This window comes from Mytilus californianus, unplaced genomic scaffold (assembly GCF_021869535.1).
Source record: "Mytilus californianus isolate M0D057914Y unplaced genomic scaffold, xbMytCali1.0.p SCAF_6, whole genome shotgun sequence".
NCBI lineage: Eukaryota > Metazoa > Mollusca > Bivalvia > Mytilida > Mytilidae > Mytilus > Mytilus californianus.
The window spans coordinates 41864771-41880151 of record NW_026262712.1 but is presented as its reverse complement, the minus strand read 5'-3'; the positions used below and the strand labels follow the sequence as shown (position 1 = coordinate 41880151).

The following is a 15381-nucleotide window of genomic DNA, read 5'->3' as shown; positions in this document are numbered from 1 at the left end:
GAATAAGTCAATAAGATAACCATTAAAAAAAAGGTAATTTAAACCAAAAAAAAAAGAATACAAAAAAGATACATGAAATAAAGTAATAACATAAGTTTACAAATACGTACTTAGGTGCATTTAATGATTTAATAAAGCAACATTTGAACTTATTATTACCATTTTTTTTTAATTGTAATTTTATGTTTATGTATATTTAATGTTACCCGATATGGAGTTCTTCTAAAAGATAAAATTCACTTGAATGGGTATTTCTGGTGTATATACATGTATCACACGTGCTATCTACATGTACAATATACAGAAATGACACGACTGGGTATTGTAAAGTTACTGAAGGAAGATTAACGTCAAATGCATATCCCCGGGCGAAGAATTTACTAGGTTGTCAGAACGATTAGGTGTAATTTTGTGCCAACTACCATCATATTGAAAAGGTTTGAATCGCGGCTATCTGTTCTTTTCTTATAATATGAATTGCGCCAATAAATGGAACTTAATTGTGCCATATTTACCTCGAAACGATTAACCTATTTACACGTACATGTAACATTAGAATACTGACTTCAATTGTTAAATAACTTTATACTTACTAAAGATATGATTATAAAATTTGAAATTATGTACTTTTAGAAAGTCTCATTCTATATGCCATGTTTTTTGTGTCAATTCTATCATTCCATCAGGTCCTTGGTTCAATATTTTGTTCTTAGTGCACTACGGAGGCCCTTTGCGGTATTTCTACTTGTACCTGTAAATACCGGAAAGGACCTCCTCAGTGCACTAAGAACAAACATTTGCAAACAAGTCTATAACAATTGGGCAATTAAATGATTGTTTTATTGGCGGAAATGAATGATGCAAAAAAAGAATTGGCGTAATTAAGTTGTGGCGCAAATTAATTCTTTTTCAGCGAAACTGGATATCGGGCTTCAAAACACCGTGTGTACACAAACAAAACAATATTCATCTTTTACGCAGTCTAGCCTGAGAATAAAAGTTTTGGCAACTTGTGTAGGATTTTAATTTTAGAATGTAATGAACAAGTAAGAAGATCGATAGAAACCTTAAGTGAATCGGAAAATGAACTATGCACGATGAAAGGAAAATGTTTGGTGCGTCGATAAGAAATTCCATAGAGGCATGTGATATTTGTAAAATTTCAAGTCTTTCAATAACAACCATTTGTAGAACTGATTATTTCGATCCTTCAAATATGTGTAAAATAATTAAAATTTAAATTATTTAGTCTCTTTCATATATACAATTGCAGTATGTTTATAAATACTGTAGATTTGTATTTGATCATCGATTGCATGCATAACGTCAAGTGACAAATATTTCATGTATTCGCACAAAGAACAAATCAACAACTTTTAGAATACAATTGATTGGTTATTTAAGGTAAATGATTTGCGTTAAAGTTGGTGAAACTTGGCCAGAAGCTTACCTCTAAAATTAAGAAATATAAAAAAGGCAGAGTTATTTTTTTATTCGGTATTTTACTCATACATGGACTTAAGCACTTTTTCCTGTCAAAATAATAGTTTTAACACCGACAACAGGAATCACAAGCGACACTGGTTCCATAGATGTCGTCAACGAATTTTTATATATCCCTGGCAATTTTCGGTTTATATCAGACTGACATTGAGGGGAGCAAATACCATGGATGTCTTGTCTTTTTTTTTTTAATACATTTAGATATAAAACATGTATCTCATATAAAGCCTCATTTATAGAACATTATATATAATTTATTGTGTCAAGGAAATATTTGGATCAGAGAAATATTTGGTGGAGGAGAGAGAGAGAGAGAAAGAAAGAGACTTATATCGCGGTATTTGGTCTCATGTTATTCATGTCAAAATGATATGGGAGGAAACGTTTCCCCTTCGTTTTATATATATTCCATAATAAATAAATAAATAAATATATATTTTATTTGAGTGTCAAATAATGATATTAGTAGAAGATTTAATCCAATCCAAACTAATAATTGTTTTTTTTATCCCGCATCTTTTTATATTAAATTATTTTGAGTAATTGAAATAACTTTCTGAAATAAAACCCTAACATATATCAGACGCTTAACAAAACGATATACCATACGATTGATGAAACGCTAAACGATATCACATACCATACGATAAACGAAACGCTAAACGCTAAACCATACCATGTACCATACGACAAATAAAACGGTTAACGATACCATGAACCATACGATATATAAAACCCTAAACGGTGACATTTACCATACGATGAACGAACGATGAACGAATGCTGACCGAACGTTGTACGGACGCTATACGAATGATGTACGTACGATGACCGAACTCTATACGAACGATTCCCGAACGCTGTACGTACGATTCCCGAATGAAAAAAGTGTTAACTTTTACGTTACAGGGACTGTATATATACGATGTATAATGTCAATTTTATTAAACCCGTTCATCCCTGCCGACTTAAAGAATTCTTATTTTATAAATGAAAGCGTCGAAATAATTCCTTCTCTTTGATGTCAAACAATCCATCCTAAGGTATAAAAAGAGAATTCATCCCGCCAGTACTATTGTAAAAGCTTTAATTATATAAAAAGAAATATTGGCAATTTTGTTCATTACATATATAATCAACCGTAGACTTGAAGAGCTCTCAATGTGTGTAAAAATGTCCCTAATTATGTACTAAAACAAACAGAATTTTAATTGCTGTAACATAATATTTTTACAAAAGTTAAAATACTGACACCTTATATTGATGCGACAACAAAGGTTGCAATTGGAAACTTTAATTTCTTCACTTTTATGTCTAAAAACCCATTCGGAGGTAGAAAAAGTACTCAATTATCAGGCCAGCACAAGAATAAGAAAAAAAAAGAAATATTGTCACTTTTTATTGTTATCGACATAGAACCATAGACTAATAGAGCTCTCAATTTGTGTAAAACTATCTATCCTATGAGAAAAAAAGAACAGAATGTTAATGCCGTTGTATTATAATCTAACAAAATGGAAAATATTGACACTTTTTTTGATGCGACTACAAATTATGCAACTATAAACTTAAATTTTTTCACTTTTATGTCTAACAATCCATCCTGAGGTAAAAAATAGTACTCAATTATATGGCCAGTACAAGAATATTAATAAAAAAACAAAATATTGTAACTTTTTATTGTTATTGACATAAATATTAGTAACCATAGACTTATAGAGCTCTCAACGTATGTAAAACTATCTATTCTTAAAGACAAAAACAAAACAGAATTTTATGCCGTTTTAATATGTTTATTTTGAAATTTTTAGGTGCAAATAAACAAATATACATACCATATCATTCATCCTTTGAATTGCACATTTGATATTTTCACCTTCAAATGCATTTGCTATAAAAGTCAGTTGCAGGTCTGGCAAAAAATCAAGATCATGATTTGTTGGTAGACGTGCAAAAATGGCCCCATCAATACTAGGTCGTGTCTGAACACCTGTATATTATAACACATGAAATGTTTAAAAATTGTACGTTAAATCCTATTCGTTCTCAACAAAAACCCTATTAATTTTGCAGTTAATGTTGTTTCGATACAAAATGCTTTTTCTACAAAAGTTTAAACTACTTTGGATACAATTAAGTGTCTGCGCATTTGATTTGTTTACTATGATGGAAGATGTAATACCATTTGTGTATTTGTATGAAGTAGAAAGAGACTCGATTTATGCAATTTGTTTGTAAATATTCTAGATGACAAAAATGGTTTCTTCGAGATGCGGGCAATATAAAACGATTTTTACATTTATTTCATAACAAAAAAAAAATATTACATGTAATTCTATTTGCCATTTTGACAAATAGTTTAAAACAAACTGTTTCGTTAAATACATGTATGATTGTATAATGCATAATTTCATCGAAAGTGCCTGCGCTAAAAAAAAAAAAGACAAAACTCTCCCTAGAAGAGCAACCCTCTATAACTATAAAAAGCAAAATTAATGCAGCAAAAAACAAAATAAGCACAGACCAAATAATCAAACAATGGAATTTTACAGGTTAGGCAAACTTGTTATTCATGTTATATTGCCTACAATCTCGATGTTGTTACAAACCTTCTCAAAGAAGAAAAAACAGATTTTCCAAGTTTTGTAATGTCTCGGTCATATAAATTGACCATCTCCTGTCATTCAATAACCTATTTTTTGAGCATATCATAGTGATTTTGTCTTAAAAGATTCAATTTAAGCTATCATATTTGCTTCTTATCTGGAATGTGTTCTTCCCATTTACACACATGAACGACTTTAATCTAAAAACTAGTAACTATTTAAGCTTTCCCATTTCGCAGAAGTATCAATCTGTCCCATTTCATGCCGTTTACAAACTCATGTGAAACATATGCTTTTGGAGCATCTCAGTTCAGCCGGTGCTTGTCGGGGTTCGTATTGCTTAAACTTTGTTTGTTTCAGGCAAATATTTGACAACATCGTGTCGACTGCTTTCCTGTTCGTTGTATTTCTTTCTGGGTATGGTCTGGTCTGCCTTTATTCGACTTCAGGCTTTTTACTGCTCCCTTGGTGTCTTCTCTCTTCTTTTACATGCGTGAATTTCAACCTTTCAAGGACTTCATGAACATGGATGTACTCTTAACGCAAAAGTACACTAACAGGGTTATGAGGGAAAACGACTGAACCGATACTTCACAAGTTCCAAGGTCATCATCAATTGATTGACCGATACGATGTACCTGTGTCTAAACTAAGGAAATAAATGGTTTACAGACTTAGGTGTTAAGATACAAGAAAATTCGTCTGGCTATTAGATTCACATATTGTGTCCTATTCAATATTGTGCTCAATACTGTGACATTAAGAGTGAATCTGGTTTCGCATTGTGCTGGATCCATTCATTGCAGGATGAGCTTATCTGGTCTTCACAACCGGTCTCGTTTCTTTTTTGGATTTCATGGATTTTTGTTTATGTTGGCTTATATGTAATGACTCTATTAACTGAGATGTGCGCCTAAAAGCTATTATAACATGGTTATGTGGAAAAAGGACTGAAACTTAAACGTCGCAAGTTTAACAGTCACCACCATGAATTGATTGACTCATATGTATTGTGTTTAAACTAACGAGATGCATTAGGTGTGAAGCTACCATAAAAGTCGTCTGATCTATAAATATACCGATTTTGTCCTATTCTGTATCGTGACATTAGGAGTGAGTCTGGATATACATTGAGGAGAATGCATCAATTGCAGGATACGCTTATCTAGCTTTCATATCCGGTGTCGTTCTGTTTGGGAATTAATGCAATTCCGTCAGATTTTTATCTTGACTTGCATGTTTAAAATGGATTCGTGAAACTTGAAAATTGGCAAAATACTGATGTCTTTAATAACGTTACTTAGTATGAACAGTTTAAATGGCATTCAATGAAAACCAATATTATGATTACACTTTTAGGGGTGTTATATCTGTTTTTTCCTTGAGTTGTAGTATCTAGCTTCCTATAGTAGTGATTTCATTATGACTACTTTCTTCATTATGTGCACTATTTCACTTTCTTGTGTACGTTAATGGTCATTAGTTGGTACCTTGAATGTGCAAGGTTTTTAATGTTGTTTTTTCCCTTGAACAAATGATTGTCTAGACAGGCAAATAGGATGGTTTGTGCGTAGACAAACATTTTTTAACGCAGCTCATTTTTTTTCCATATGCCAAATCAGACTATATAAATCATGCGCTGTTTTAAATTGATTGTCTTTGTTTGTCCTTCTATTTTTCCAAGGAGTCAGGGTTTATGTTTCGTGTGATCTACTGTACTGTGCAATGTTTTTCTGATTTTCATGTTATCCTATTTGTGTTTTATATGTATTACACATTCGTATACCTGTCCTGTAAAATATATAGTCCATAATGGATTGTTGGTCTAAAGCCTTTTCTTGGTTCATATTCATAGATGTAGTAATTGAGTACTGGAAAAAGTATTGCATATGATATTGCATTCCTTCACCGACTGGTAGATCAGCTTTCAGTGGTACCTGCCATTACAAAACATCTGAATTTAAATTAAAATGTAAATGGAACACTACCATAGAAACTGCATCAGTGTAATGATAAAGAAATACTGTACTTCTAATCTAAATGTATTGAATCTTGTGCAAACCTACATTATGCATTGTTTTGGTTAGGAACTGATATTGCAGATGTAGAACTGTATATCTTTAGTTAGATATTGAAAGGCATTGTACACATTTTCTTTTGAAGGTAAAGCCAAAAGGGCGCACGAAATTAAAAATACATTCTAGCACCAAGTCGATACCGCTGCTGGAGGCCAAAGTACATATGTATCATCAGGACAGTAGTCAGTGCTTCCACACTGACAGGATTTATAGCGAACTGTTCTTAAATTCTCTCTTCTAAAATAAGAAGATAATAAAAAAAACTAACGTTGAAATCCATATGGCAAACTTAACCTTAACTTGATTTGGCTATTCTGTTAAGGTCCCTGGTCACAAAATTCATCAAGTATTCGAATATTTATCGTTTTGGTTTAGAATGTGTCTGGTAATTGTTTTCTTTGAATACCTAAAGTGTAATGGAATCTGTATAAATAAAAGTTTGTGCCATCTTTATTATTCGTATAATTTGGTTGCATGTTCAAAAATATAATGTATCGTTATTGCAAGCTTAACATATTCATATGGCGTTGTTATACACTCTATGGTTATAAAGATCGATAGAATTTTGATAATGGGTGAAATAAACCTTGGAGAAGTTGTCCCTATCTCCTTAAAAAAGTTTGAAGATTGAATTTCTTCCAATCATGTTGCTTGCCCTACCCACATAGGGTTTTGAATGCAAAAAAAAAAAAAACACAGTGCAACTGTTAAAAGTCATACTAAATGTATTTGAATGGCGCATACATTATATATATGTATCCCGAGTAGTTATCAGGGATATAACATGATACTGTAATCCATATCTTTGGAATCGGTCTTTTTTAATGGGGTATAATTCTCTACATATATAATCATCATTTTATTTCACTGATATCTGTTAATTTTCATGAATAAATAAAACTTTCGGTAATTTTCATTAATCTGACAAAGTTGTTAGAATGTTAACGTCCTACTTTACGAGGACAACTATATTCTGCATAGACGATGTTTGTGTTTTTTCCGTCATATATGTTCAATTACAAGTACTAAGACAGAGAATGTTCAAATTCCTCTGTATTTGTGCCAAATCAAAAGGCTATGTTTTGATAATTACGTAAAAAATTTCAAAATCTGTAAAAACCTGTTTTGGATTTTAGATGTACTTCGTTGGTATGTCTTAAGACCTTTGTAATAAAACAATATGAATCATATGTTTCTAAATCTGGTGAAGATATATGTGTGTTTTAATTTTTGATTGTTTTTGTATCTTGCTTAACAAATAATACATCGAAGTAACGTTTACAATCTTGGCTGTCATATTGGGAAACCGGTATAAATCAATATCTGGTTTCGATTTGGATCTGCACAGTTTATATTCTCCATAAGTGGCACTATTAACTTCTTCAACGTCCGTTGAAAACCATAAAAAGTAATATGCATGATTTTTTATGCAGTTAGCAAAAGATGTTCTCCACTTTTGTAATTGATTTGGCTTTATCATGTTTATTTAGAGGAAATGCACATCACGTCTTGCATACTGAATTATATGGCTGATATCTTTCATTATTGCATACTTGTCCATAAAGACAAAGACTTATATTTTACCAAGATCTTCTTGATTAGAGGCGTAATATGTTGTATTATGTTGTATTTCAAAATGACAGTTACAGTTTATAATTACCCTTAACTTTTTCAGATGATGTCTTGGTCCTATGCCAGACAATAACAGGAGTTTTGGTGATCCAAACACTCCTGCAGAAATGATAACTTCTTTCCTGGCATAGATTCGTGTCTTCTTTCCATTTTTCAGTACAACAACACCTTTGGCTTTGCCATTTCGTATAATAATCTACATGGTAATGATCTAAATTAACCTACTAAACACGTAAATTTATGTTTGCAATTAAAGAAAAAATGATATTCTTTAACAGAAAAAGCATCTCTATAATTTTCTCAAGTAGTTATATGTATATATATAAATATATATATTTATGTGTAACTTTTCTTGGTTTAAAACTTAGTTATTCCGTTGTTATAAACATGGATTATTTTTAGAAGAAATAACATCAGGTGAAATTTCTAGGTATAAGAACATTTTCCTCAAAATTTATGGGTAAAGTAATGGGTAAATGTGTGTCAAGTTGAGATTGCAATTGGTGAAAAAACCAGAAGAGTACTTGACAAGTTAGGGTCAGAGGAGAGGCGAAAGATACCAAAGGGGCATTTAAACTCATAATTTCGAGAAACAAAAACTGACAACGCCATGGCTAAAAAACGAAATAGATCAAAAGACAGTTTACAAAACACAACATATGAACGTCAAACAATATGACGTCGGTAATAAGTAGGGATCAAACTTATGATAGCCGGATCAAGAATATTTCATGTCACGACACCCTAATTTGCAATTTCATTCTGGGCTGAGCAAAGTGATGCAGGCACAGGGAAAACCAATACACACAAAGAAAAGTATTTCATTACATATTAAGTCTTTGTTCGCGTATTTAAATATTTTTTGAATGATTTACTCTTTTTTTTATTAATTAGGCAGAAGGAAACATCCAAACTCATCTGTTGAAGAGGAAATGAAAATGACATGGCAAAAATACGAAAAACGAAAAACGACAAAAACATACTCAATTTCAGGTGCTCCGGAAGTAAAAAAAAAAAATGTGCTCTATATGTGACATTCATCACATTGCTCATGGTACTCTACTTATATACAAATGCAACCATATAGCATAACGATATGGCTGCCTGATGTTTTGCATTATATTCTAAAAGTAATAAAATTTTCAAGACATATTCACTATGATATATATGCGTTTTGTTAAAATATACTTTTTCACTTTTTTGGTCTTTTGGAAAATATTGTTTGTGCTGTATTTAGACCCCTCTAAAAAGAAATTTGTTTTGCATGCACACGTATAAAAATCGCGCTTTTTATCCAACGCAATCATAGGTTTGAACGTTGTTTTCAATTTAGACTTGTTTATTTTTTTTCGTTTGGGCTTGTATTATATTTGCCTTCGGATTTATATGATCTGTTCATCCTATTTCGACTCTTCAAAATTCAAGAGTCTATCCTAAATGGTGGTAAATTATATAGCCTTCCCAATACCGTTTCGATTCCCAACATCACTGAAGAGACATTAGTTGTCGAAATCCGGATATGGTGTACTACTTTTGCACCTTTTGTTTGCGGTATACCATCTTTTCCGCAAGTTTATTGTTTTCTGTTTGGTATTAAATTTATAATTAGGATCCATTTTGGTACATCTGGTGATCCGTTTATTTAGCAATCGACAGTCAGCAGGGTTAAAGAACATCCGTTGTTCGACCTGCTAGTCAAATGCGTTTTGTTAAAATATGCTTTTTCACTTTTTTGGTCTTTTGGAAAATGTTGTTTGTGCTGTATATAGACCCCTCTACCAAGAAATTTGTTTTGCATGCACACGTATAAAAATTGCGGTTTTTATCCAACGCAATCATAGGTTTGAACGTTGTATTCAATTTAGACTTGTATATATATATATATATAGCAGGGTTTAAGAACATCCGTTGTTCGACCTGCTAGTCAAATGCGTTTTGTTAAAATATACTTTTTCACTTTTTTGGTCTTTTGGAAAATATATATATATATATGTTATGCCATACTGATTTTTGTTCTCATGAACATATCAAACAAGATAAAAAATTAAAGTTATTGATTCAAAAATGTATATACAATCAATATTTAAAAAATATTTACCTTTGTAACGTGGCTGTTGGTAGCAACCTGTAGATTTCGTCTGTGCAATTTAGGTCTTAGAAAACAACTTGCTGAAGAACAACGTTCGCCGTTTTTTATGTTTGCCTGTATCGCACAATATCCTAAGAGAAAAACAAACTCACATACTGGTCGGCTATCATATTAAGGTAAACATAAAAGATATCTATTTCATTCAAATATTAGATTTAGTGAAACTAATAGAATATGTCCAAATCAAACTTGACCAACGTTTTGATTCTATTAAGTAAGAATGATAGTCATTACCCGAAGTTTCGTAATTCGCAGCGTAGTCAAACTTGAATTATTCCAAAACTATAATTCAATAAGATGGTAACCAGATCGTACACACACTATAAAAGGATGGGAAAGGCAACAGCAAAACATGGAAGAATACATAAAATATGCAACACCATTAAAAATACAGACTTGAAATGTTGCAAATGAAGTTCCCACATGTCCTTCGGATCAATAAATAAAAACAAAGACAAAAAAAAAAAAAAATCGTCTTGACGAGTAACAGTTGAAGACCGAAAATTGCTTTCTAAAACATCTGGGATTTATCCCGGTTTCTGCCTTGGCTCTGGCTTATCAATATTTTGCTTTCTGTGTGGTGTTTTGTGGAATGTTGTTTGTCTTGGGTATTTTGGGTGGTGTTGTCTTGATTTTTTGGTAGGAAGATAAGTAGACAAAGAATTAGAGTAAAAGGAAAAGGTGTGATAAGGCCACATGTTATACCTTGAATTTGAAAATAAAAAGTGTTCCTCAAAGCTTTTAAGGAATAGTTCATTCAAATTTCATTTTTTATCTTTTGATTATATGTCGTTAGTAATTCCGTTTGGTCTACAACCTTTTTGCATTAAATGTTACACTGCTAAAATCACAAAACAGTCTTATTTTGAGATCATGTCAATGATGTATTCAGATTTGAGCCAAGTCTTTTCCCAAGAATATATTTAGCTATTAGTAGCTTATTTAGCTAAACGCTATGAGTGAAAAGACCTTTTCCGTCAAACATGAAAACAGGGAGATATGGTATGGTGTACAATAAGATAACTATCTACAAGAGTTCAAAAGTGAGCACCTATATGTAACCACACGGCCTTCAACAAGGAGCAAAATTAATACATTACAAAAGTCAGCTATCAAATAGTAATTTCAATATGTTGACTTCACAACTGACATTTCTGTTCTATAATGCCCTTATTGTATACTCCTGTTCATTTCTCAATAGAACCATCAACAAACTTTTGAAATAATTGAAAATGGTTAACTGTCCTCTGAATGTGAGTGGCAAGATAATGACTTTTATCATATATCCTTTTTTCCTTAGATATTCAATATCCGCCATAAATTCAGAGTAACACAAGACTAACAATCATTATATCAGTAGATTGAAAAATAATTGTAAAAAAAAAAACAATCATTATATCAGTAGATTGAAAAATAATTACCAGTTTGATTAAAACCATTACAGTCAGTGACTGGCAAGCCTTTTTCCTTAGCTGCTAACCTATGAAGGAACTCTAGTGGAGCCGTATGTCCTTCTGTAACAACCAAGGGACCTCCATGTCCATGATACGCTACGATATAGAAATGTGATAGATGTTTAACTTAAAGATAGTTTCTGACCATAGATGTACATGTCAAATACAAATGTTCTTTGAGTTTAAATCGTACATAAATCACTCTTTGATTACCCCGAATTGTGATATCCTCTTAATTCTTTTCTATGACGAGGTTTTTTCGTTGAAAATTCAACGAGTATATTTTATGAACGTTTAAATGTTCACAAATTCTGTGATAATGGTTTCTAACAAATGATTGATTGATTGTTCTTTGTTTAGCGTCTAAATATCTCAGGCAAATTAAGGATGAAAAACAATTTCAAGAAAACTAAAATTTAAATAGGCTCAAGCCATTTCATCAACCCGAATTAATGGCGGGAAATGTAAAAAGTCATGGGAAAAGGAGAGTATGTTTAATAGGGAAAAAGAATGCTAATGTACCATTTAATGCTTTTGTATTGCTTCTTTTTTCAACTTAATAGATGTAAAAACATGGCTAGAAGAAAAAACATAGCTACCACAATGTTACAGTGTACATCTTGTACGTGTATAGCAGGCATTGAAACTTTGAAACAGATTCACAGAATGAATTCATAAGTTACATGCATAATTTGCAATTGTTGCACTGTTTACATTATAGTATTATGATATTCATTACTTTCATTACTTCATCTATATATTTCAAATTACTGTTTTTACTTACAGGAATTAATAAGTTCTGGAATTTGAATATCTTCTGACTTTTTGAAGTATGGTAAAACATCGTCATAACCCCATCCAGTACAACCTTCTTTTTCCCACTTGTCATAATCATAACGACTTCCTCTAATGTAATACATTGCATTGATACTGCTAGTACCGCCCAACACTTTACCGCAATTGCCTTTGGTCTTCTAATGACAAAACAACGATGTTTTAATTGTTTGTTCATTTGTTATTTAAGGTCGCCGTATAGTTAAATATTTAGTCAGTTTAGAACATTATTTATTTAATTGAGCTCGAATTTTGAGAGGCGACAGACACCAAAAATTTAAATTTAATAAGTAGAAGATAAACTGGAAACGCCATGGCAAAAAAAAACAAACGAAATACGACGGAAAGGCAAACATCAGTCAGCAAAAACTACAAAGAAATTGTAGACTGAACAACACGATATCCACTGAAGTCTGAAAAAGATGTCGAATGTGAATCATGAGAGTATAGAAATATGAATAAGTTTTCAAAGCAAAGCCTTGGTAATTTGTGATTAACATTAGAATCGCTACGAAGTGGGTTTCAGAATAAAATATGACACGAGACAACAGGTCAATGCTAAAACCACTAGTTAGGCAGGATGCGTTTATTCTATTGTCAGTTTATTATATCTACTGAAAAACACCTTTGTTGGAAATTGAACAACTATTTTTATCAGTTTCCTTATCCTTTTATTTGTTAATATTTTTGTAGTTGCTGCTAAAGGATGTTCGCTACTCTGTTTCAAAATAACAAGCTTTTTAAAAGACTGTTATATATTGATAGTATTTAAATAAAGGAACTAAAAAAGCAGAAAAAAAAGAAGTGTCCGTGTGTTTGTTTTCGGGATAAAAGCCATTGAAAATTTATCACTAGTAAAGCAATTTTGATCTGAACAGCTATTAAAAGACTGAACAATAAATCATTAAGTAATTTTGAGTCTTTCCGTTAATTTTCAGGCTTATCTACTGCGACAAAAATTCAGTACTGTTCAGACAATTCGCTTGCAGGCAATTAAGATATGTACAGTCTATGTTCAGACTGTTCAGTAGTTGTTATTTACCTATACACATTAACCCTTACCATGCGGGGTCCGTAATATTACGGCCGTACCCAGACCACCGTTATTAGGCACCAATGGCGCTCCATACATTTGGAGGTCAACTTAATGCCATTTAATTCGAAGTGTATGCATGTTTCCTCAATATTACACCATTAATTGTCATCTTTCTCACTTTTAATGTTCATTTTGAGCTCAAATACGAACTGTTTTGGAGGGGTGGGCTTACCTTCGAGGTCTGAAACACGAAGTTTTGAGGCCTGAAACTTGGACAAATAGTGTAAACCCCAAGGCATATAACTACTGATCGTGTTTATTATCAAAATACGCCTAGGCAACGACTACTTCCGGTTGCAGGTCAAGTTAAAGTAAAAAATCGGAAAAAATCGGAAATTTTTAAAATTTTGGTGCAAATGACCTTTTTTAGACTGGTGTACCCAGATCAGTTTCACTCCGACCTAACAACTGTTGTGATTAATGTGTTCACTGGGGTCCATTCTACATGCAAACTACAGTTGGATGCATCTATTAACATCCCTCAGACTTCCAGGTTGAGAAAAAGAACGTAAAAACGTCAAAATTGACGCGTTTTGCACATTAGGACCAAATTTGGGGCAAATTCCCGCCCACCCTCCCCCGCCTCCTAACCCCGACCACCCCACCCCGTGATCCCTCATCTTAGATTTGATGCAATCAATATGCATCAGCATCAGGGTACGGCTCATTTGCATAAAATTTGTATATTGTTGCAAATAATCGAAAATTAGACAATTTCTGAAAACAATTCAGCATGGTAAGGGTTAAAAAACATACCGATATTATTGAAAAGCTACAACGTACTGAACCGTACTTAATTGACTGCAAGATAATTGTCTGAACATAAAAGGAACGCTGAAACGTTAATTAAAAAGATTAACTATCTAGTGAATGTTAAAAATGTGATATTTTGATGTAATGATAATGAATGACCAGACAATCTATTCAACTCAGAAATTTAAGAAATATCGGAACACCAATCCCCGTTAGGAATATACAATAGTCAATCATATTTCAAATACAACATTATAAGGTAATCTCACCCGGCTAGCCTCTGACATAAAAGAATACTTTTGTGGTACTGTGTCAAAACTCCAATTTTCCTTTGAATCTAATGTTCGTAGCCATTGTAATGGTATTCGGGTAAATTCGTTTTCCAGATCAGATCCTCCAGCTTCCAGTAATAATACATTCGTTCGGTCTTCGGACAACCTAGTTGCAATAATACTACCCGCTGATCCAGCACCAACTGTAAACAAATAGTAGTAAAACATTTACAGAAAGCTGAAAAATAAATCGTTTTTCTTGACCAATGCACATCAGTACATGTCACTTATCAAATGATTTTTTTTGCGTAGCCTTTTCCATTTATTTTCATATTTTATTGACATCAATCATCAACATATTGGGTTGATACCTCTGCTGTAGACTATAAGTCCCCGAGGATTCCCGAGGATATCATCATGTCAGTTTTTGTTGTTTTTCGTGTCGATCTGATGAGTCTATTTATATCCATTTGACTTTTAAAGTTTGTTCTAAGATTGGACTGTTAAACTACTGTCCCGAGTTAATGGTAGGATTGAGTCTTCTCAATCCCGCCACATTATGTATGTGCTTGTCCCAATCTAGCTTGTAATTAAGTGGTTGTCGTTGGCCATGATTATGTTAAGCGAAAATTTGATCATATGTTTTATCTTTTGAATTTTATCATGACGGGGCATTTTATAGCTTACTATACTGTATTGGTTTTCCTCATTGCAGAAGGACATACGGTGATTTTCAGTTGTTTACATCCTCGTCCAGTTAGGTGTTGAAAAATAGTACACCCCGGTTTTTGGTTGGGTTAGTGTTGCTCAGTCTTTGGTCTTCTATGTTGTGTTTTGTAGACTACTGTTGTCGTTTTATAGTTTTTCATTTTGTTTTTGCCATGGTATTGTCAGTTCGTTTTCTACTTATGAGTTTGAATATCACTTTCGTATCTACCGCCTCTCTCTTGTCCCATTAGCAATCTCACCATATCTCCCTATTTGTATGCTTATGAAATTATAGA

The 15381-nt window shown here is 32.5% G+C and overlaps 1 protein-coding gene across 1 annotated transcript in view; it reads right to left on the bottom strand.

The window, feature by feature from the left end:
• Positions 1 to 15381, bottom strand: part of LOC127705659 (glucose dehydrogenase [FAD, quinone]-like) — a 35389-nt gene that overhangs the window by 19120 nt on the left and 888 nt on the right. The window contains exons 2-7 of the mRNA XM_052209989.1: positions 14375 to 14580; positions 12207 to 12396; positions 11390 to 11518; positions 9918 to 10039; positions 7848 to 8015; positions 5896 to 6046 (exon numbers count right to left, since the gene is read on the bottom strand). Of these exons, the coding sequence (XP_052065949.1) occupies positions 5896 to 6046; positions 7848 to 8015; positions 9918 to 10039; positions 11390 to 11518; positions 12207 to 12396; positions 14375 to 14580 (966 nt within the window). The remainder of the gene's footprint in view (positions 1 to 5895; positions 6047 to 7847; positions 8016 to 9917; positions 10040 to 11389; positions 11519 to 12206; positions 12397 to 14374; positions 14581 to 15381) is intronic.